The following is a 24,861-nucleotide window of genomic DNA, read 5'->3' on the forward strand; positions in this document are numbered from 1 at the left end:
CCTCCAGTCTGGCCTTGCAAATTAGCCAATACCGGCAAACAGCTGCCTATGTGACAGAGCAAGCCAGCATATGCACAGGTTATCCGCCTGTCGGAATAAAGAGTGACAATGGTACCCCAACATTTCCCCATCCAAGCAAACTGCCAACCAAAATTAAGAGAGATGATGTTAAGCCAACATTACCCCACCCACACAATATCTGCCAAACGCAAGCTGCTGCTTCTGTCTACACTACGCTTCATTACACATTACAACAGAACATTAATCAGCAGTTCCCATTTCCAGTGTATAAGCCTGTCCACAGAATGCCCTATGGAACGAATTATGACCACTCTCAAACCACCAGCGACCTTGCTAAATATCTCTAGGGCTTAAGTCTCCTGGTCGATTAGTTGGTCGATATGCTCTCATCCGACCAAATTCTCATTGGTCGAATAATCTCTGTGTGTATTCAAAATACCCTCGTTGTTTTCGACCAGCTACCTGGAAGTAGCTGTCCTGGATCCTACTCAAACCAGCTACTAAGTAATCCCCTCCAGCTTCAGAGCATGGCAGGGAAGAGGACAAAGCAGACGTCGAGGAGGTCATTTTAAGGTGCACACAAGTGTATGGTGAAGGACTAAGTGGAAGAGCATGCTCCAAGATATGCCTCATCAGGGTGTATCCAACCAGACACAGAGAGAAATCCAAGAGAATGTACACAATACTGGATGTGCAGAGCAACCAATCCCTTACATGGTCTGAGTTCTTCAATGTCTTCAAGATCTCGGGTGCTCCTACCCACATACGCTGAAGACATGTGCTGGACTTAAAGAGACTGCAAGGAGAAGAGCCTGTAATTACACTGTGGAGTCAGCAGAAAAAAAGCTTTCCTCTACATACACTCCTTGAGTGATACCAAGTCTGTAACAACCACTCAGAGATACCTAACCCGGATGCAGCCCACCAATATACTCCTCCTACATACTCCTACAACAAACCCCTCCTACTTGGAAGAGATATCCTGAGGGTACACAGGGTCCGTGAGCAGATTAGTGGTCCAGACAATGCACCATTTGCTCAAAGGCTGGACCTAGAATGGGTCATCATAGGTAATGTATGCCTTGGAAGTGCCCACAGACCACTAGAGGTGAGCAGCTACAAAACATCCATCCTAATGGATGGTGGTGCAAGCCATCTACAGCTGTGCAACAGCTAAATTAAAGTGAAGCACATGACCATCTTGTCTTACTCTGGCGCACACTGGAAAAATGACCGCAGATGAAGGCCCACTGCATAGAGTTCATGGAGAACATGCTCAGCAGAGAACACGCAGAGGTCACACCACCCCTGAAACAAGAACAAGAGTGCTGGTACCCCCCCTATTCGGCATGTACAATCCCAGAAAGCTGAATAAGATCTGAGTGGTCTTCGAGTCCAGCACACCATATGGAAGAGTGTCACTCAATGTCCTGCTCACAGGCCCTGACTTTAACAACAGCCTGGAGGAATTCATTCCAAGACTTACAGGAACTCCAGATACCACACCATTACATATCCTTCTCCACCACAGGAGCACAGAAAAGAGAAATCTGAGTCTTTGCAGGTGGATCAGTAAAAGTGATTGCAGCTGTAGCCTACATTATGGTGACATACCACGAAGAACAAACTGAAGTCGGCTTTGACGTCGGAAAGGCAAAGTTGGTCCCCCAGCCTGGTATAACCATCCCAAGACTGGAACTGTGTGTGGCTGTACTTGCAGTGGAGATCACTGAGCTGATAGTCACAGAGATGGATGTGACATTCAACAACATTAAGTACTACATGGACAGCAAGGTCGTACTAGGACACATCCACAACCAGTCAAGGAGATTCTGTGTCTACATGCACAACAGGATTTAGCATATCCATCAAGCATCATGTCCTAGCCAGTGGAAGTATGTCCATTCCAACCTGAATCCACCTGACATTGCATCAAGATCCATGCCACCAGCCCTCTTAAGCAGCACAACATGGCTCACAGGACCAGCCTCTCTTCAGAATCCTTGCACCCATCTGAGCCTCAAGAGACTTATGACCTCATCAAACCTGCCTCCGACTCTGAGGTAAGTCCCCAGGTGATGACAAGTCTCACGCATGTTACCAGAGATGTGGTACAACCTCAACACTTTGAACACTTCTTCAAATTCAGCACTCTCATCACAGTAGTGGCACACGTAGCTCGCGCCTCCTGCTGCACTGTCCAAGACAAGTGTCAGGGGTGACACATCACCTGACGAAGGACAATCTGACTTGGGCACGAACTTTGTTGGTGCCTCTCGAGAACTGGAGATGGACAATACAAGTCCAAATTCAATAATGTGGAGAAGTACCTGAGCACACAGAGCTGCACCTGGGTGTTTAATCTACCCCACGTAGCCCACATGGGTGGCTTGTGGGAACGTATGATTGGTATCTGTCATATTCTGGACTACATGCTGCTTGAACAGAAAAAATTCTGTCTGACACATGAAGTTCTGATAACACTCATGGCTGAGGTAGCGGCAGTCATGAATGCAAGACCTCTCATCCCAGTGTCATCGGATCCAGATCTCCTCTCATCCTCACCCAAGAGGGCAAGAAGAAATGAATTGCCCATGGCCATCATCACAAGGACCTTTCCAAGAGGAGATGGATTGGTCCAGAAAGTTGAAGCAGAAGTCATCAAAGGCTAAAAAGACTTTCTCTCATCCTGTTACAGAGGTAGTCCTGCCTCTGTCTCCAAAGACTGATTCTTCTCAATTAATGTGTGATCTTTAAAGATCCCATATAGGGAGTGTTCTGCTGCTACAAATGTAGTTTAGTGTGTTTAAATTGTTTATTCTGTGTAATAGCACCACCCTGTGGTAGTCCATGTACAAGGTAGTTTGTTATTCAGCTCCTCAATTTAAACAATGATCCTCATTTCCCTGCTAGCTAACATCTGTAAGTACAGTCCATCTGGCAACATATATTAAAATGACCAGCACATTATTTTGTGTCTGTAGGAATGTCAAAGCATATATTTTACAGCAGTTGAATCGCTATGTGCTAGCTCAGCACTTCATGAAAATAAACACCTTTGCCATGGAGTTTTTGGAGTGTTTAGCTGTTTAGCTATTGTCATCAGCTAGCCAGCCCTACACAGAGGCAGTGATGGCATGATTTATCTGGGTGCCAACTTCATGCCTGACTGCAGATTTGGGAATTTTCAGATAGATGATGTGCTTAACCTTTTCTTCAGACGCGAAACAAATCTAAGAATCAGTAGTGACGGTTACAATGTGTTTTTCTTAAAACACCATTTCACAGGCCGGGCAGCGAAAAGGTCTTGGTCAAACTCAAGTACTGCTTATGTCCTTATTTGGCATAATGCTCTATAGATGTGCTTCAGGGCATACATTTTGCCTGATTGCATCAGTAGAACTGTAAATTTAAACTTGGGGACACTCATTGGAGCTGAAGCCCAAGACCATTCATTGTCATCATGGTATTTAGGTTAATGTCTGTCAAAGTTAAATCAGAGATGATGGGGTCAAAGTAAATGTGGCCATGCTACAAGCATAATTTATTTCATTTGCAGAGAGTTTTGAAGAGTTGCCTGAAATATTGAGGTAGAGGCATTTTTTAAATTATTCTGTATATTAATTTAATTAAATTTTCATTTGTTTTATTTTATGCATAAGTAAGTTAATGTCAATAGCGTTTTTTAATGGGCTGTTGTCCTGGCTACCTAATTGACACACCATTCATTCTGACAAGCTAAAGCAAAATCAGTGTACCACCTCTTTGTGATATCAAAAGCACTTGATTTGATCACAAAACTTTTTCTTAAAAGAATATTGAAATACAGCTTTAATGTGAAATGCACATTGCTTTGGTTTAGTTTCTGTGGAGACATAAATGCATGTGTTCAATAGCTCGCTTGCCACCTAGCTGTTCATGGCAACATTTTTTTTTTTTTTTACAATCTTGGATTAGATTGTTGCTGAAATGTTTTTTCTCTTCTTAAGTAGGCATCTACATCAGTCCACTGAGGCTCTACTTAAAGTGTAACTTATCACCCCCTGAAAGTACTGTCTTTGCTGGCCTCCTGTGGTTTGACTTCTCATCTCACTACAGTGATGTACAGGTGTATTTCAGGACCCTATGACATCACTCTTAGGCGTGGTTACAGGCAGGGTGCGATTTGCCGGGGGGGGATTTTCCCCTCTGGTCTATATATACCTGCCTCTGCTTAATTATTTTTATCCCTGGTGGGGACAAAAATGTATCCCCCTCATGGTGATTTATGTCGATTCACCCATAGACCACATAAAATATCTAAACCATAGGCCATTTAAAAAAGAAAAATCTAAAGTGCTGCTGCAATGTGAGAACAGTCTATAGTGCAAACAACAATAAAATCAGAAATGGACTTTCACTATCAGCACTCACTTGACAATAGAGATGACTCCGCGTCTAGGTTACGTGATGGACCAGGGGTTGCCTCCTTCCCTGCTTGAAGATTTGCAGAGATGTGGGTGAAAGAGGGGCAACACACTGCAGATGATACCTCCACAGGAAAGCATAAGAAAAAGACAGAAGTCCATCATCAAAGCAACCTATTTTCTTAGTCAAGTAGGAACTACTGTAGCCTATTTATTTTTTTGATGACAGCACATTGTGCTATTGCATGTTATCATTATTTTCTATTTAATATTGAAGTTTGCTGCGCGCTGCGTATAGAGCTGAATTGCAAGAATGACATTAAGTGTACTCTCATTTCTGGCTGAGTGGCGCTATCCACAGTACAGTAAGGAGTGTCGGGGGATTTAATTCTGGCATGTTAAATTAGCATTTAACCTTTTGTTTTGTTGTATATGATCACATGTCCTATGTGTCCGGGTGAGGAAAGGACAAGGCATGAACTTGCCATTATATTGCTGAGAGTGAATATATCGTGCTACTTGAATTACATTTTTAAAAATGGATTAAAATATTCCTGCAAATAAAGTGGTCAAGTTCAAGTTTTGTAATTGTTTTATGATTTAGTGAGAAATTACATTTTCCTAAAGTCCAAGATGACACTTCTATGTCCGACCAACAGTCCAACAAAGAAATGCTACAAATCCTCACATTTGAGAAGTTGGAACTTGAGAATAAAAGACATTTTTGCTTGAAAAATTACTTAATAATTAATTTCTCAAAATAGTTGCAGATAGATAGATAGATAGATAGATTCATTTTTTGCTGATTGAATAAACAATCAATTAATCGTTTCAGCTCTAGTTCCGTTTTACTATGAAATTAATTAGCTAAATAACAGAACAACTAATAACAAATAATGAAATAATCAATGTCATTTAAATTGTTGTATATCACTGAATCATCCATAGTTTATTGTTGGTAATGTATCAAACCTCAGAAGAATAAGTCTTCACTGATTCTGCATAGCTTACTTTGTATAACATACAGATATAGTTTGCAGGAAGTGTATTTGCTGTTAACTAGACAATATAATTGAATTGAGGTTATGTCAAATAACATTGATTGATGCAGTTAACAACCTGCTGACAAGAGTGTGACAACACACAGCGATGACTTACTGTAGAGAACATACTGTATATCCATGTCCTATATGTGCTGTACGATTGTGATTTCACTATGTGTTTCTGTAAATGTGTCCACTTATTGCATACTTCATGCAATTAAATTTTGTGTTTTGCTGTTTCTCCTCTCTTACACAAACCGTCAGGTATTTGACCTCTTGTACTTGGACTGAATGTCTGACAGGTGTTAAAATCATACACTGAGGCTGTCCATACAAAATGTTGTTGAACATAGCTCAGCTCCACACAGACGAGCACTTCAAACAAACTATGAGTGGTTGCTTCTTTTCATATCACAGAGAATAGAAGAAATTGATTGGAACTGGGAGGCTTAGGACTGGATTTTCCTCAACCATAATATTTTTCTTTAACAACTGCAGCTTAAATTTAGATTTTTTTTCTGGCTTTGTTTTTTATTTCTTTGTCCAAATCCTATCGAATGGTGCTTCAGGTTTTTCCTTGAGTAAAAAGTTGATATTGTTGTGGGGAGGGAGAAAGGACTTTTTCATGTGTGCAGGAATGTAGATTTCTTCCCCCCGTGAAATCCTAATTGTGCCTTGGAGGGCTGGTAGGGTATCTCTGCTCGGCTCAGCTCAACAGGATTTGTGTCTGTGTATGTTAGAGTATGTCTCTTAGCTTGAATGCGGATATAACCCTTTCATTGCACAAGCTGCTGATTTTTCATATTTGCCGATAGGCTGATCCTGTGCATCCATAGCTTTTTGTGGAAGACATTGAAAGTTTTTGTTTGGGAAGCGTTCATATTTACATTTTTTTCTTTAAATATTTGATATTTGTTAAGAGTTAATGCAGATAACATGTGGACCTTTTTCTGTGGATCAACCATATTTGAAAATTAAGCCCTTGAGAGCAGGTCTTATCAATAGTGCATGGTCAGATTGAAGATAGCCAGAGAATATATCTCAGGTCAAAACTATGTCTGTCCCATGTGCTTCTTGAATTATTGCTGTGCATTTATCTATGCAAATCCAGGATAAGATCCTATCTGCCTGCAGCGACATATCCCCCTGGATTTGGTAAATATGAGTAAGGCAGGTTATGGTTGACAGTCAAAAAGGAATTGCAACAACATATACGGGAAGATTATTGCTATAGTCATTAATTGTTGCTTGAAAGGGGATTAGGATTACCAGTCCTATAGAACACTCTAACACCTGTCCGTCCTCGTATCTAACAATATTACTTCAGTTTTCCTTATTTCAGTATCAGTTCAAGTTGGCAAAATAAAAAAGGCTGATTTATTCAAATGAATCATCAACGCTGGAAATGATTCAATATGTGCCACATTCAGATGGGTGATATATTATTCCCTTGGGGAGAGGCAAAGATGGAGCTGTGGAGCTGTTTTATTTGTGCTGTCTTTATCAGTATGTCAGGCAGAAAGGCTGAGCTTGTTCTCTATGAATGGACGAGCCCTTGAACCATAAACCTGTACCTCCTCTGATAACAGTTTCTGCATTGTGATATAAGTGCCATTCTCTGTGATGTCCTCTCTGACAGCGTTAAATATATCAACATACACAAAATGATCTGTCAGACGAATTATTTTATTCCAACCAGTTCTCCAAAACTAAGGATTTTCAGTCCTGCATGCACACTGTATGTTTTTGAAGACACATTGTGGATTTTGTTAAGGATTCAAAGCAAAGCACAGTATTGTGGTTGCATTTCACCAAGCGTTGCTATTCATGCTCTTAATGTTTTGCCTTTAGGTGAACATTACATTTTTGTTTTTTCATACTTTTTGCTGTATTTCATTTAATGCTATTTCTGCCGCTGAGAACTCAGAGCGCACTGACGTCTGAGATTGCCACGTCTTCTAAGGTGAAGAGAGTGCTCCCTGAATTACTCAGAGCCCGTGTGATGACATGGCCCTGATTGTCAGACGGGTGGGCTGGTGACACTGGAACACAGACGGTGCTTGTCTGTTTGAAATTTTCTGTTTCAAGCTTCCAAGCCCTGGGCAGTCCTCTCTCCCAGTCTCCCAACACCCAGCTTCGCCCACTGAAACAAGAGTCTTCCATACTGGAAAATCCGGCCCTGTCAACTGGCAGTCTGGACTACGTTCAGCCAACACGCCAAGCACCCCCCACCACCACTTCCACCCCTTAATAGGCACTAGAGTTTGCCACCCCATGTAGATGCCTTTTGGTCGCCATCCATGGATGGCGTCAATAGCATCTTCCTACACAACAGTGACTGAACGGAGGGCACACGAAAATGTGGGAATAATTTACACTTTCTCACTGTACTACCATCAGAAACCATAATTAATCATGATAGAAAAAATGTGGAAGCCATCTTGGCTGGTGAAACACACAGTGCCTGTGAACAGCCCTGACACCTTTAACAGCTCTCATGGCCAAATAGGAATGGGTGTCAGAGTGCTTACAACTAGGCTCCCTTCATGGCAGCATGTATCCCATCATCTTCAGAATTGTGTCTGCTGCATGATGGTTCTCCATGAAGTGTAAATGTTGTAAGCCTTTTTCTATTTTTTTTTTAATAAAGTGCTATTACAGGCATTATACAGTCTTGAAACCTTAAAATGTGACATCAAGTGTCAAATAGATGTAACAATGGTATTTAGTCTTATGTTTAAATAAGTAAAACTGATCCTTTTACACTGCTTTCACTCCTCTCATCAGAAAACATGAATCAGAAAAAAAGATGACCCAGATAATGTTCATTTTCAAAACATGTGTCAAATATGAGCTTTAGGTGTTTAAATCTCATGTTTTTCACAATGCAAACATGCTGCCTTCAGTTGCACATACACAGACCAAAACATGCTTACTCTATTCACTAAAGACCACCAATAAATCTTTTTTGTTTTGTTCTTTTTTTCCAACTTCCCCTTAGTGCTTTCGGAATCAAAATAGTTGATTTAGATTTCCACATCCTGGTGAAGTAATTAGAATGTGCTCACCAGTAAGTTTTATAGGCTGCACTTGGTGGTAAAATAGCAGATCTATGACTTTTAGTGTGTGACATGCTTGACAGAGTAATTATGGATATGAGTCCAGCACTGTAATTTGCCCTGTTTGACTGTGTTGTGCTCTCATCAGCCAAACTACATGACAAAAATATTTCCCTCTTGCCTCATTTAGCACAGGCTGAATCTGAGTCTCATATCCCAGCGCCTGGCTGCATGTTACTTCAGAGTACCTGTTAGTGGTAGTTACTGTGTTTGAGCATGTGCATTTGCAGAAATGCTTTCATGGCAGTGAGTAGGTGTATGTGTGTAAAGCCACCACTAGAAAGTGTTGAAAGCCTCAGCTAGCAAGATCGCATCCAGGGTGACTAATAAGCTTAACATGAGCACGGCTGTGTTCGCAAGCATGGTGCGGTGAAAGAAGTCTTCAGTGTTGAGAGAAATGCAGAAATGGTTCCCTGGGCTGCTACTAATTCCTTCACCCCCCTCAAGCTTCAATCAGACTGTGAACCATCTTACTGTTAGCTATGGCTCCATAACAGTTCCAAACCGCAAAAGTACAAGGCTTTACCAACAGAGTTCAGGACAGACTGCATTTAAACACTTTTAGAGTTTATCAGAGCTGCTCATTTGTAGTTTTTAGAGGCCAAAATATAATGCATTGTTCAAGACTTTGTGCTTTGTGCAATGCTTTGTGCCTGTGTGACACACAGACACAAAGCATTTATAATCAATATGCAGAATCTATAGGCTAAAAATTATATTGCATTGTCATGTGTTACCTTCTGTCATCTGTTCATTTGATTAAAATGAGGTTTGTAATATATTTTTGTATGTTCAAACAGAGGAAGTGTTAATGTTATGTAATTATGTAAACTTGTATTTCATATTCCACTGTGAGTCCTCTTAAACCGCTGCCTCATAGCTTCCTGTTTGGCTACCAAGTGGGGATCTAGTAGCTGTGTTGTCTTAGAATATGCGTTTGTATCCACATGTGACTTTCCTTTGACCATGTGGCTCCTCGAAGTGTGGATTTATAAGCCACTTCACACTCCACTCCTGTGTGGGAGGGAGGCTGAGTTAAAAATAGGCAGGTTTGGAGGTAGTGAGCAGCCCGCACTGTGTGAGGCGCTTAAGAACACACTGAGGAGTATTGGCATTCTCTTTGCATATCATTTATATGTGTCAATAATCAATCTAAATGTTAAACCAGGGACTGTAGTTGTTATTGGCTCTTGTGAGATCTCAAAAAACATCTTATATAATAGTCTCAGTTGCACCAAGTTGGCAAGAAGCACTGAGTTCATGTATTATACAATAAATAGTACAACATTCTCTGATGAATTAGACTTAAGACATCAAGTGGCTTTAATTACACAGTCTTTAGCTCATTGACTTTATGTGCATGTGCACTGTGTGTGAATTTACAGTGTTTGTGCATAATAGCTGCATTTCTTTAAAGCTGCTGATTTTTAGTCACTTGGGGACAGAGGAAACAAGCTGTGAAAACAACATTATTGCCACCTTTTAAGTTAATGTGGCAAATTTATTAGCAAACAGTAGCAACTACAGACTAATCATTTATTTGGAGTCTTGTTTCTGGCTACCTGGTTTGCTCTGTTTTGCTGACTTTGTTTGCGTCCGGTGCCGGGCAAGTAGCATACAGCAGGTTTTAAACAGTTGCCTGTTGCAGCTCAAGTGAACGAAACCGTAAAGTTGCGGGCCAGAAAACAAAAACAATGAACTGAAGGAAGCTATAAAGCTCAGTAGAGCTGAGGGAAACAGCAGACTGGTGATAATTTTCTGTAGGTTCATCACTACAAGCGAACCCTTTCACATTACACATAGTCATTTGATCCATTGTCAAAGACATTGATTATTGCAGCTTTAATATACCATCTTAAAGTGGTACTCCAGCATCATAAAATTGGGGGACAAGCGAGAGACAGATTTCCTTTTATTATTCCCAAAATTGGAGGCCAAAATGTCCGGACTTTTAGTCCCTGGTATGCAGAAAGCGCCAAACACATTGGATAATGTTGGATAATGATCCATAATGCAACTCGTTTGACTCTTTCATTAGACCCTTCTTCAAACTCCATACCCTCAGGTTGTAATGCAGACTTTTTGTTAAAAATGTCAAGCCCAAGCCCAATTTTCCCCCCAAATTCCGAGAAAATTAGTCAAGTGACGTCACTTGACTAATTTTCTCTTCTTTTGAAAGCTGCTTCCAAAGCCACAGAAGATGTTGAATTGTAGTAAATTGACTTTGACATGTTAAATTGGTGGAGCATCATCTCCCATTACACATATTTTGTGGAAAGCTGCAGGCAATGGACAGGTATGAGTGGTTGTACAATACAAACATACATGCAAAACATGATGCCTGAGGGGTCATGTGTTGTTTGTATGTTTGCTATGCCCTATGCAGGTATGAAAAGCCTACCTGCTGTCCACCTGTAACCTGTGGATCCTGACACAATTCGAGGTACCTTAGTTGACTTTTGTATTGTTGTCCCTGCACTCATAACAATACTTTTTTATCACCAGACTGATTTCCTAGAAATTTTTGTAAAGTAAAGATTTTATTATAAACCGTCACAATCTGTTGGCAGTTTTTTCCTTACCCAATTCCATTGTGGCAGATTACCGATCTGCCCTTTGTGACTGCCTGTGAAGGAGGTTTTATAATGCTGCTTGTCTTGAGGTTATAGCTTCGGCGCATTAAGGGGGGAGGGCTGTTATTAATGAAAACGAGGACCTCCTCACCTGTAAGGTTGGTGACCTCTAGGTGAGTGCCACGGCCCCCCTTCTATCTCCATTTCATTTTTGGGTGTTCGGTCCCCATTCCTTGGTCAGGATTCAATTACTGCTGCCTGGCTGACCCTTGACCTCCCCTCCATCAGAATGAACCCCATCTTCTGACCCTCACAGTGGTAGCACTGTTAACCTTCCCAACCTATCGCTCTTCTGCCCTCTCACTGCTATCCTGTCTCAAAAATGAGACCCTATTTCTTTATCCTGAGTATAAAAGTCCACACAATCGTTGCTCTGTGAATTCACTTGATACTAGATTATATATTCTGTTTAATTTAAAATCTTTTTTAAAGACAGTTTGGCTGCAAAAACAATGAAATTGTAGCTGAGATTATTTCTCCATCATCTGAAATATTTACTTCTCCAGCCCACTTTTAGAGTTTATATTTTTCTGTATTTACAGATCGATCTTTCAACCTTGCTCTGAGCTGCAGTCGATGGTTGTTAAGCCATCACCGTCTCTTAATCACAACACAGATACCTGTTAATTACCAAACGAGTTCAAGTGTTTTTGCTACTTAAACTGGGATTTGAGATTGATGCGTTGCTTTGCTCTGGGTCGAGCTGTGAGCAGAGTTGACCATTTAATGAAACGTTGTGGGTTCTGTGCACAGGGGCTGAAGGAGATGAGGAACTGGGAGGATAAAGCAGTGGGTATATTAATAGGCAGCTGCACGGACGACACTGTTTGGTATTGGGTCAGGGATAAAGCATGAACTTGTAAACTCACAGAGGGGCCTCTCCTCCCTCCCTCCCTCCTTGCCTCCCTCCCTCCCTCTCGCTAACTCACTCTCGCCCTTCGTGGTGTCATCAGTTAGAAGAGCTGGGCTCGATAGTCCAGGCAGCTCTACGAGAGCAGCGATTAGACATCTCTCTGATTCTCATCCCCAGCAGAGTTCACTCAAAGGTAAGCCAGTAGTTTACATCCTCAGAGATACTGGTCTTCCTCTGCCTTTGTTCTTCACAGTCTTTTGTTTTGCAAATACTGTATCTATTCGATGCTATTGGCATAGAGTGGGAGTTTCAAAACGGTATAAAAATGTATTTCAACAAACTACACCTGCAAATGTATAACATAATAATGAAGAGGCGCTGAGTAAATATATGATTCCCCCGTCAATCTCTATAGGTGTCACGGAAGAGAGCGCCCACCCTGTTCCTCTCTACCACTGACCACTAGCTGTGACATAGACGCCCAGTGGGTTTGTTCCAGCCACCTGGTGTCTGAGGTGTGGTCCCAGTGTGCTGTTTTGCTGTGATCACAGCAGGCAGTGGGAAGTTAATCCCAAGAGAATGCAGGCTCATTCTCCCCCGCCTCCACCCAGGGCCCTCACATCCCCTGCTTTATAATGGTCCAATGGAGCTCTGTGGTCTGTGGCCGACACCTACCCAGATTTCACTTCTGCTCTGCACTATGGGATTACTATGACATTTTAAAAGTCCTGTAGATACTAGATACCATTACAGAGCATAACACGTTGAGCATACTGACCTTCCACCTCTTGTACAATAATATAAATGAACACAAAAACATTAAACAATATGTCTTGACTAATAGATTTGTGTGTGCCCCAAAATATGGATGATATATTTGATAATCTGCAGCGCAAAAGCAAATCTAAATTTCAAATTACCATCAAGGCTCAAAAGTTTCCTCATTAGTATTAGTGATTAATACTAATAAGGTAGAGCTCCAGCATATTTTTGGAAAATATGTGCCTTCCAGTATCCAGCAATGAGAATTAGCTCTGTTAAAATGTGTTTTGATATACATTTAGTTTGTTCAAGCCCTGATAAATTATTTCAGATGGCAGGATATGCATCTGTTTTTCCCTGGAGTCTTTCACACATATCTGTGCGTAATTAATGTGGATTTTGACAGATGGAGAGAAAAATGTCCTTGTAAGAGAGAAGGGTACATGCCACAATGTGTGAAGTGCAAGCACGGAGGGAGCCTCTTGTATTATTTGATATAATTTCATAATTCAACCACTAAATATGTGCAGAAATTTCAGAAAATCCAGTGCCCACCATAAATAGACAGTGTGTTTGTTGTTACAGTTGGAAATTAATGTGAAATGTTATTTATGTTGCTCTAAATTTAGGTTTAGGAAAGCTAAGCCTGTCCTATACAGTGTTTCTCCATCCATGGTAACTTTCGTGAAATATCCAATAAAGTACTATTTCTTTCAGTGATAATTGTGACTGGAGGTCATTTTTAATTTAAATGCTTAAGTTGCCTTTGAGTCTGTGTGTGTGTTTGTGTGCTTGTGTGTGTGTGTGTGTGTGTGTGTGTGTGTGTGTGTGTGTGTGTGTGTGTGTGTGTGTGTGTGCGTGCTGTTGTTTGAAGCCATGTTATTTCTGAATGCATCAGACTTAAATATTAGTGTAACTACATTATCACAGTGTCTTTGCCTGGTAGCAAACATGTACAAATGAGGATTACAACTCTTGAGAAGGCAACAGGTCATGGTTGGTAAGCTGCCCGGGGGGGTCACTGATATAGAGTCACTTTTGACAGGCTGTGGAGGAGGCTCTATTGTTGCTGGTGTGTCTGGATGTTACCTGCAGGCACTATCACTGAGACTACAGTATTATCCTATTATTAGGCTTAGTTGTTTACGCTTATTACTGCTTGTCAGGTAGGCAGAGAATCCTTCTGAAAATGAGCATCTGCAGAAAAATACATGACTACTTCTTTATCACATTCAAGTTTATCGGCTTAGGATAATTTTTCGAGGCCTTTAAGAATGTCTTGATAGGACACAACAAACAAAAAATTTAAGCAAGCTTTATGTTGACATGGGAGCATTTGATTCAATGAAATGTTTCACTGCACCACAATTTTGTTTGGCAGTGTGAGAATGTAGGAAAAGCTGCATCTGTTTTATATGTATTAAAGCTGATATCATTATGTTTCAATAGTACTTATACAGTAAGAGGACATTGTGGATTGAAACAGCCTCGATTAATGTCTCTGTTTGTAGAGGAAGTGAACAAAATAAAAAAAGCCCATCATATGGTCTGGCAGATTTTGGGCACAGGACCAGGGATGACAAATGTGCTCTCGCAATAATTCAATCTGCTCTCATAATTCTCTAACTTTTAGGGACAGACAGAATGAAAATTTTCCGGCAATTAAGCCGCCAAGTCAACGTCCAATAACTGTGATCAAGTGCTAGTTAAGATGCTTTTTCTCTCACTTTATCTATTGACAGATTGAGGGATATAAAGATACTGGATAAGTGGCAGAAAGTTACTGTGAATATGTTAATGGGAAGATTTGGTATCGGATCCAAAACGTTGTCATTTTATTGATGTCACAGTAATGATTGTAAGTTTAAGGAATAATATACAAGAAGCAGAGCTATACTTTTGCTATACATATTGAGTGTATTGCAGTAGATGATTAGCATGGCTACAGTATATATTTTAATTTTTGTTGTTGCCTTACATAACAGTTTTATTTCATGCTTTTTTTTTAAACAATATTGTCTTCATGTTAAAAAATTTTCTGAGTAACATTTTAGCCTTGACAGCTGAAGTAAGACTGTGTTAGAAATTGTGTGTCAAGCCACAAAAGGCAAACCCAGCCTTCTGGTATCAACTGGCTTTTTGAGCCTTGTGACAACACAAGCAACTGAAAAATCAACCACAAAATGTGAATAAGATAAAATTCACACTTTTTTCAGATACAATAAATTTAAGCTAACAAAGCAATTATATTGTGAAGCATCTGTTTTGAAATATTTAAACTAAGTATTGTTATCTGCCATGCCTTGGGCAACATGATGCACAAACAGCACATGGCTGCATTAAGAAAGCGAAAGGGATCAGGTACCGCTGTTACTAGAACCGCCTCTGGGCCAATCACAATGTGTGTGGTACTGTAGTAAAGCTCTTTCTCTACATTAAACGTAATAACATATGAATCCCCTTCTGTCTGCAGAAAAAGATGTATGTTCTGGTGATGGTTGATCCTGATGCTCCAAGTCGCACCAAACCAACATCTGCTCACTGGAGGCACTGGTTGGTCGTGGACCTAAAGGTACAGTAAGTCTGCAGTAACCTCTGCTCTCACTTAAAAAGAGCCTCATGTGTTTTGGTGATAGGGACACGGACAGCATTTGTTATTGGATTAGGAACTCATATGGTACAAATTTATGAAGTAGTGGTTTGATTTTTTTTTTCTTGAAAATTGTGCATTTTCATAATCTCAGGGTCTCACTTGGCATGTTTTGTGTTTACATCTGCACTGGGGCCGATCGCAAGGCTGAAAAATTATGAATGGTTTTTAAGCCTAACTTGGTGAAAAAAGGATGCCAAGTTCAAAAATGTTAATTTTTCATATCATGTATCTTGTGCAATAAATGCCTGTGACAAAAGTGTGGGAGTAAGTCTTTCTAAATGGCTGTGAAAGTTTGCAAGGCCCTGTCAGCAGCAATTTCCCTCTGCTGCAGAGAGCCTGGGACGTGTCAATGCAGGCGTGTGAGACTGAGATTGAGGAGAGCAGCATGCGAGGCGCACACTCTTTCTCCCATAGAGCTCCAGTCCCTCAACTCCCCCTCCAGTGGAGAGATCTTGGCAGAGTGTCCTCCCTTCATCTGTTCCCCCAGGCAGAGCAGCTCCCCCAATGATCCACACTTCTCCATATTTTACACCCCCGAAATGGGCACAGCTCCGATCCCCTTATTTCTCTTCATATTTCACTCCTTTTTATCCATTCGTTTGTGTGTTTTCACATTCTTGCATTCTAACGCCAAATGCGTGTTGAGTTGTTGATTGCCTCAAATATTTGGAGGTTTGCAGACATTTTATAATCCCGCGGGAACCGGGAGATCAACCCAGTAGATTAAGACTAGTGGTCTGAAAAACAACCACACAAAGACGCTTCAGCGATGTATCACTGCTCCCGTTTCATTTTATAAGGCGTTGTACATTAAGTATATGCCACATTGATTCAAAGATCCAAATGTGATGTATCTGGGATATATACTTTTGTAAATCTACAATGGTTATAAATTCAGTATTTTGTGATTCAGCTCGTCTGTGCTCTGCTCAAGAGATGATTTATGCAACCGCATTCCTGCTGTCTTTTAAAAAAAACATGAATAGTTACCTCGTATGACTTTCATACATCAACAATATACAAAACCCAAGTAATTTCCACTTTGTAAAATTGCATTAGGCATCACCTTTGCTTCTTATTTTTAAGCCCATAAAGTCTGTCTGGCCGCTTGACCAGCTGTGAATAAACAAATGTCTTTCAAGTGCTCAGACAGACCACATTCTAGCAATTCAATTTCCTGTCACTTGTGTGGGTGTTGACCTGCGTTGCCCATGTAGGGATTGGCCAATGTGACGGGATGTTTTTCTGATTGTGACTGGTGGTTGGTCAGAAGGGTTAATGAGCCTTTTGAGTGATGCCAACCCATAGTGGGAGGTGTTTAATTGACCGGGGTGGCTAGGTCACATCACACAACCTCAGTTTTGTTTTTTCAAGTGTTGAGGTGAACGTATTGGATTTTGTTTCCGTGCAGTTGTGATTTTGACAGCAATGTAGGTCAATTTATGAATTACTGCATGTATGTAATTCAGCAAAAAAGACCAAACTAGTGATCAGATATGATTGAGAAATGATTTGTTCGTTTTCTATAATTTTGTTCCATCTGTGTATAAGGTAAAGAGACTGAATTATTATACAATAACATGTTTTGCATCACTATTTCTGGTAATGTGTTTGGTAGATTGTGTTGTAAAGAAAAGTCGTTTCTGTAGCTGAGGTCAAGGGTCATGCTATCAAATGTTAAATGGATCAGTGTTTTGATCCTCATTCGTCAAATAATATGAGCTGCAGTAACCATATAGCTTTCATATATATTCATTAGTCCAAGGTCATGCAGTGTTGCCCTAGTTTGCAGATGTTTCCATAATTAGTGTGTAGTCTTTATCCGTAGCCACAGTTATGAGGATAAAGGGTTTCCTTAAGTCAGCCTAGAGTGAAGTGAGGTCAGGCTGGACTGAGCAACGCAGCACCACAGATTTACTCACAGCTGAGGTCTCATTAGAGAAGCAATGGTAACAGAACAAGGACATGCTAGACTTCCCTGTGCATTACAAACGCATCACTCACCTTGCTCTGAGCTACATCATGTAGCTCTGGCACTTCACTTATCAAAACATGTGCTGAGGATCTCCTCACTGTCTGTCAGCCATGCCAAACCCTCTTGAACCACCAAGAGAGCTATTTGAGAGCCTGATATCTGTTGCCACATACTGTGGCAATACAGTGCCTCACATTAATACAATATTCATCCAATGTAGAGCCATGTGTGAAGCAGAATTTAACCAACAGTGAAAGATCTCACTGTGTCACAGTTATGCTCAGGCACATTACTTATTAACTATAGAAACAGGCAGGTTTAATGGCGTCTCTGAAGAGAAAATGATTTGTTGTGTGGTTTAGGTGTAATAGAAGATGCTCAGGATATGATTTAAGGGTTACACTTGTCCTTTCTGATCAGTTCTTTTGGATAGATGATTAAAAAAAATTGACTTTGACACCTTTTAGTCCACATTTCAGACTGAGCTGGCTTCAAGTTGGCACAGTCGGCAAAGGCACGAGGCGAGCATTGGCCCAGGTGTGACACGGATGGCATTGTTTTTAAGATGGAAAAGAAGATATGGACCGATTGTTGATTTTTAGAGGCTATAAAATCCCTGTCAAACTGAATTAGCATAAATGACCATAAAGTCTGGAATCTCATAGGGCTGCAACCAACAATTATTTTTATTATCGATTAATCTGTCGGTTATTTTCTCGATTAGTTGTTTGGTCTTTAAAATGTCAGAAAATGGTGAAAAATGTTCATCATCTCTTCACAAAACCCAAGATGCAACTTGAAATATCCTCTTTTGTCCTGTTCGACAGTCTACAACTCAAAGATATTCAGTTTACTATCACAGAAGACCAAAGAAACCAGAAAATATTCACACTTGAAGCTGGAACCAGAGAATTTTAGCATTTATTCTTAAAAAACAACTCAAAGCAATTAATCGATTATCAATATAGTTAGCAATTAATTTTCTGTCAATTGACTAATCAGTTAATTGACTAATCGTTGCAGCTCGAATCTCATATTTGTACTTTGTGGGTGAATTATTGACTGACAAACATTTCGACTGTGAATGTTTAATAAGCTTAAAGCAAATAACAAATTTCCGCTTTTGTAATGAATTTAACCAGGTAAAAGAAGAAAAAATAAGACTGAGGAAGTGTTCCAGACCACAAAAGCTACCTTTTTTTGAATATTTCTGGTGAAAACGTTTCCTGAGGGAACCTTTTTGTGACATTTTATTTGTAGAGCATGGGGACAGAAAGCAAAGTTCTTTGTTTGCATTGTAATGTTATATCTAAGAACGTATGGTCTTGTCTGACAGACGGGCGTTTTGTAAATCCACAGGGGCTGGGCACTTGTATGTGCTTGACTAAATAAATTATATATATATATACATATACATATACACACACATACACACACACATACATATATATGTGTGTATATATATGTGTATATATATATATGTATTTATATATACTAAGATTTATAAACATGCAGAACAGGCATGTGTAAAATGGTCACATTTTAATATTTATGTCAGGTGTCAAATCTTTTATTTAACTGCCTGTATCACTTATCGCATCATTACTTTTGACTGCCACGAACAATTTACCCCAGCAGTTAAGTGTATACCATCTTTTCCCTCCAGCTGTCCGGTTTCTTTCAGAACTCACATTATTAGATATTGTATATGCATTTTCATCGCAACTGCCCATTTTCAATGACCCCACAAGCTACAGCGACAGTAATTTAGAATCTTCTGCAACACACTCTGTGTTTTACATCAATTATGGACAATTACCAAAATAACCATCAACAGATTGTCGTCTCGCTCTCGAAGTCGAATTCCAGATTGTGAGCCTCTCCCTCCCTCTCTCTGCTCTCCCAGAGTCTAAATCAATGCAGATGTTCCGGTATGGTCTCACAGCGATAATTACTGTAACAAGCAAATCATTAGTATCTGAATAGAGGCAGCTTATATAAATACAGCACTGGGTGTTACTTTTACTTGTTAATACTTATTCTCTCATTATAGTTTTGGCGGTTTGTGAGTCAACATGATGCAATATGAACTTAAAAAACAGTAGTACGGTTAATGCTCTTTCCTGCTCTGAGAAAAGCCAAGGTGTTCATTATCACTGTAAAATCCCATTTAAACAGAGATGTATAGCCTTAGGTTTTTATGGATTTTCTCTTACTTTTTATTATGTATGAAGTTTCTCTGCTGGGTTTGTCTCCATGAAAGGTGTTAGTTGCCTGACATACATAACTTTTTCTATACTTATGCTGTGCAGAAAAGTTAACATAAGGATAATTATTGGATTTTCTGTGCGCAAATTATTTTTTTAAATAAAATGATTGCATGAAAAATCAATTGTGCAAATGTTTATACTCTATTTATCGACCAGAAGCAAAAGCATTAAGGCTATCAACTTTTTTTGTTTGTTGTTGTTATTTGGTTGGACTGAATAGCACTTTTCTTATAGACAAGCTTTTTGAGATACATTTTCAACATGACAAGAAATTCCTAACCTGTTCAGGCTGTGGTCTTTCAGTTGTAATATTCCCAGATTGACTTCAGAAAGGCCTGTGGATGAGAAGTATCATATGTTTCTTAACTTCCCCTCTCTGGCTAATTGAAGGCCAGTTGGACGGTTCAGCACACTGCGTGCTGTGCTCATTATTATGGTGCATGAGGGATATGCATGCTTTAACATCCATCTCGGTTGTATCAGCTCCCAAAGGAGGACAGAGCCTGTGTTCTGCTGCTGGTCCGGCAAATACAAACAGTGAAGTATTGTGACTGTATCAGACCAGCTGGCTTTGTGTTTGTGAATTCTGCGGCCTGCAGAGATCGTCTGCTCCACACCTCAAGATGTCCTTTAACTGCAAACTATTAGGCGTGTAACCGAGGCAAAACACTAGTGTTATTTTGTCCTTTTGTTATTATCAACAATTCCTGTGAAAAGACCAGAACCAAAAAAAGAATTTACCCCACAAACTGTGTAACCATGTAATGAAGGAATATGTTACCCTGCCTGGCTCTTTTATTTTGGGGGGATGACAGTGGAGTTTCATTGCAAAGAGGCATTAACTATATCAGACTGTGGCTATGTAATGCAAATTTATTGTTAGTTTTTCTCTTTTCCAGAGATTTATTGATAATATTAAACTGATATAATAACACCTGGCTTATCCTTGAAAAGTGCAGCCAGAAGTAAGACAAGTCCTCATAGTCAGACACATGTCTACATCCACACTGAGTGACTAGAGTATATGTCTTAATCTTGTGAAGTTACAGAAAATGTCAAGTTTTGCAAAAACATTCTCATCGTAGATCATTTGTGTCTTAACAGTAGCAAATGACAGTACTGAGTGATTGAAATTACATTTCTAACCTCTGCAATAGCCTTAGAGTTTGTTTTAGCAAAATACCTATCCAATATTGCAAATAAACATACATAATTGCATTGTTCTTTATCCTGTAATTATCTCTACTGTGGCATGTTATGATTTAAGTGTTTATTTTTGACAGACAGCTGCCCCCATATGGAAGCCAAAAACAATTTCCCAGAGGCCAGGCAAACCATAGCTAGCTTCATTGTGAGAACAAAGAGCCATTGGTATTATTCATAATTAAACTCTTATTGTGTACTCTGCTGAATATTTCCATTCTTCTGCCTCTCTCCTGCTCGCTCTCGTTTCCCCTCTCGGTACTTTGCACCTCGTGCTGGGAACATCTGTCTGGCGTCAGAGTGGAGCCTGGCTGTGCAGATTGGAGCAGGTAGAGGAGCACATTGTAGCCCAGCTAATGATGAGAGTGTCTGCCCTCTCTCTTGGAGGAGACGCAAGCTGCTGCTTCACGCTCGCTCACTCCACTCATACGCCCAGGGAAACAGATTTCCAAACATATGCAGTATGTTTTTAATCCAGTTGAGCACTTCATTTCCCAGCAAACACAAATAACCTTACGGGACATCCATATCTTATGACAAGGGGGTGGGCGCAAAGGAATTGAACAATTTTCCTTTTTAATGTGATTTTTTTCCCTCCAAAGTTGCTAAACATGCTCATAACCCAGGTTAACAGTTTGCTTGTTTATGGTTTCACAAACTTTTACACAGAAGTGCCTCCTGGCTCCAAGTCATATGAAGCAACTTTATCCAATCTAAACTCCACTCGATGCACCTGTTGTCATCCTTTGTGTAAACTTAAACTGACAGCATAAACACATGTTCTTTTTGTGAAGTGCCTTAAAGAATTTGAACAGATTGTTGTCAATAATGTATATGTGAGAAGTAAGTAAACTAAGCATTTGAACAGATTGTTGTCAATAATATATATGTGAGAAGTAAGTAAACTAAGCATCTGTTTATGTTAGAAAGAGTTATGCCAGAACTGAATTTTTTTAGGTTTAGAAGATGTGAGCTGAAACAGTAAATTACCAAAAAATCATAGTACAACTTGTATATTGTATATTTCATATTCTGTCTCAAACCAGTGGTTTGACCCTGATAAAGTTTACATGCAGGTCATTCACCCCTTCTTCATAACTACCAAAACCCTCCCTTGGTATAAGTCAACAATAGCCCTTAACATGGAAGCCCAGCTGGAGGTGCTTAACATTTAGAGCGGTGCTCATCCTGCTGTCAGCTACAGCCAGACAAATGTCAGAGGTGACACTACATGGAGTTCAGCTTTTGGAAGCCATTCCCTCACTAAACCTCCTCAAACTCTCCCTCCAACCTCTCAGCCAGATTAGGATACTAGTGTTAGTTTGGTTTTTGTGGCTTTTTGGTTGTACACTGTCATATGTGTCTGTATGTTCATCTGCATACATAGATTTGTGTGCATGTGTTTAGAGTTGAAACGAGAGAGCAGAAATGAGTGATTTGTGGGGTGACTTCGTACCTGGACCTGCTGTCATTGTGGCCATGTCTCTATTGCTCTGCTACATCTGGACCCCTCTGGTCTTGTGTACAAACACCCTGTTATTATACTATCGATCTTCTTTTACTTGCAGCTTATTAACAAACAGGTTCTTCTTCAGTGTGGGCTGCTGCTCTCAGTGTTCTCCGCCACCTAAAGGGAGAATTACATAAGAATCCTCCGCTCAATTGTCAGCTCCATCCCCCGTCCACATACAACAAACACACACACACACACACACACACACACGCATACACACACAGTACTGTAGCTGATAACCTACCAAGCCTCTTGCCATCTCTATAACAACTGACCTCCCTGCTGTGGTTGCCGTGGTGAGATGATTGAGGAGGTTTCACTGCATGAAGAACGTGAGCTGCTATGGTTTCCTATCAGAAGCCGTGAATGCTGTTTGGACAGCAAGGGAATAATCATCCATAAATTATAGATTTTACATGTTACTCAATACTTTTTTTCTAGAAAAGCCAAATTCCTGTTGAATATACCACATGAATTTTGCCTCTTTTGTCTCAACTGAGAGAAATATATTAATCTCACACATTTATTCAAGGAAGTAGGCCTACTGTGTGTCAGTGTGCTACCTTAATTTTATACCCTGCATACTGTCCTGGATATATCACGATTACTCTCCAAGAAAACAAGGACAACCTGGAAAGCCCTCTTTGATCCAGTCTGTCACACTATAGCCTAGTGGGGAAAAACAAAGAACAGATTGGACCTTCTCCATGCAAATGCAGTTTAAAAACCAGTAGCTCTGCTCGCATAAAGGCGCTTCTTTTAATATGTGCCCCCTTTCTTCACACCCACGACCATTGTGTATAAAATCCAGTTTTTCCTGAAAAGATTTCTAGTCGCAGCCGCAGACAATGTTCCCCCACACAAGCTGTCGTCTTTGTCATACCCCCCCCCCCCCCCCCCCCCCCCCCCCCCCCATGCCCCTCCCTCCCCTCCACTTCAGTCAGTAAAGCAGGATCTCTGGCAGTCAGCCCGCGTGTGAATTTGTGCGTTTCAGGGTACAGGTGGGGGGCTTGCCGGAGTCTGCCTACCTGTTCCCCTATAAACTGGTCAGTTTTGACAGACATGGACAAGGGGGGAAGAAAAAAAGCAGGCATGGGAAACAGAGGGGGGGGAGAGAAGGGCGGGTAAATGAACAAATGTCAGGGTTAGTGGGGGGTTGCTGGGGCCGTGGCCGTGGAAACTGCTTCCTCTTAGGGGTGTCTCTTGATAGGGTACAGTGAAGGGGAGTGAGGCATGCTGATAAAAACAACTCACTAACAATTATGCTCACCTAAAATAGCCCTTACTTAAGTATATAGCATGCTTGCCAGTTAATTGTACACAAAAACAAAGACTTCATAAAAGACCTCCTGCAGCCAATGTATTTTCTTGTATTTTGGCATGATAATTAAGTGTGACAGCTATGAATGCAAAATTGGCAGATATATTAGTGGCCTGTCTAACTCTACGTACTGATTATGATTGTTTGTATTCCAAAAGTTATACCAAACTATAAAATTAGAAAACTGCAGTATAGCACAAAGAACTATATTGTATAATTTGAACTAGCATGACAGCTCAGCTTGTGTGTAATAAAATAAAGTGCACTGACATACAGCACTAGAAAGTGCAGCTGGATTCTGATTTAATAAATATACTAAAAAGTCCATCCATCATTGTTACCAAGGCTTGGTGATGGAGATTTGACAATTATAGATAGAAATCATAGAACAGACTCTATTTTACTGATATTAAATATATTTTTGTGATTAGTGCCAACAATTATGATCGTTGTACTGTAGAGATGAGTCCATTCTGTGCAGATTACAGCCCATATCTGTTCCTAACCAAACAGCATGGGATTTAATGACAGCGTTTCTAATATTCTCAGGAGATAATGCTTTTCATAATGGCAAGCGAAAAGCCACTGTCAATACAATATGTTGAGTAGAAGTCGATATTTTATCCGTTTTACAGTTGAATAATTTGTGTACGACTGCTGCCTTTCCTCTGAATTGTTCTCTGGATTTGTTCAACTTGTTCTTATTGATATGCTGTAGGACTAACAACCATGAAATCTACTAAGACCTCTGATCTGTACTATTGACCATTATCATAGCCAAGAGGTTTGTTACAATGTGGTATTTTTATGCTACAGTTGGTGAGAAACCTGTTTACATTCCAGGGTGCCGTATAGTTCACTTCTCTCTGCAGCTCAGTCGGATTCCAAAGCACTGTATAGATTTCTTTCAGCTGATGAAATTAAAAAGACAGCAGTGTGTGTGTGGTGTGCCTTCCAGCAACGCGATTTGCCTGCGAGTTCACGATACGGGTTGAGAGGGGAGTTCCTTTGGGGGGGATTAAATAGCTCCCTCTCTTCCTTCCCTCCTCCCCTACCCTCCATACTTGCAGAACACAAACAGCTTGCAGG

At 40.3% G+C, this 24,861-nt stretch overlaps 1 protein-coding gene across 2 annotated transcripts in view; it reads left to right on the forward strand.

Annotated features, from left to right (window-relative positions):
• Positions 1 to 24,861, forward strand: part of LOC121903595 (phosphatidylethanolamine-binding protein 4) — a 57,617-nt gene that overhangs the window by 12,237 nt on the left and 20,519 nt on the right. For both annotated transcript variants that reach the window (XM_042420758.1, XM_042420757.1), the window contains exon 4: positions 15,311 to 15,409. In XM_042420758.1, the coding sequence (XP_042276692.1) occupies positions 15,311 to 15,409 (99 nt within the window). The remainder of the gene's footprint in view (positions 1 to 15,310; positions 15,410 to 24,861) is intronic.

This window comes from Thunnus maccoyii, chromosome 9, assembly GCF_910596095.1.
Source record: "Thunnus maccoyii chromosome 9, fThuMac1.1, whole genome shotgun sequence".
Lineage (NCBI taxonomy): Eukaryota > Metazoa > Chordata > Actinopteri > Scombriformes > Scombridae > Thunnus > Thunnus maccoyii.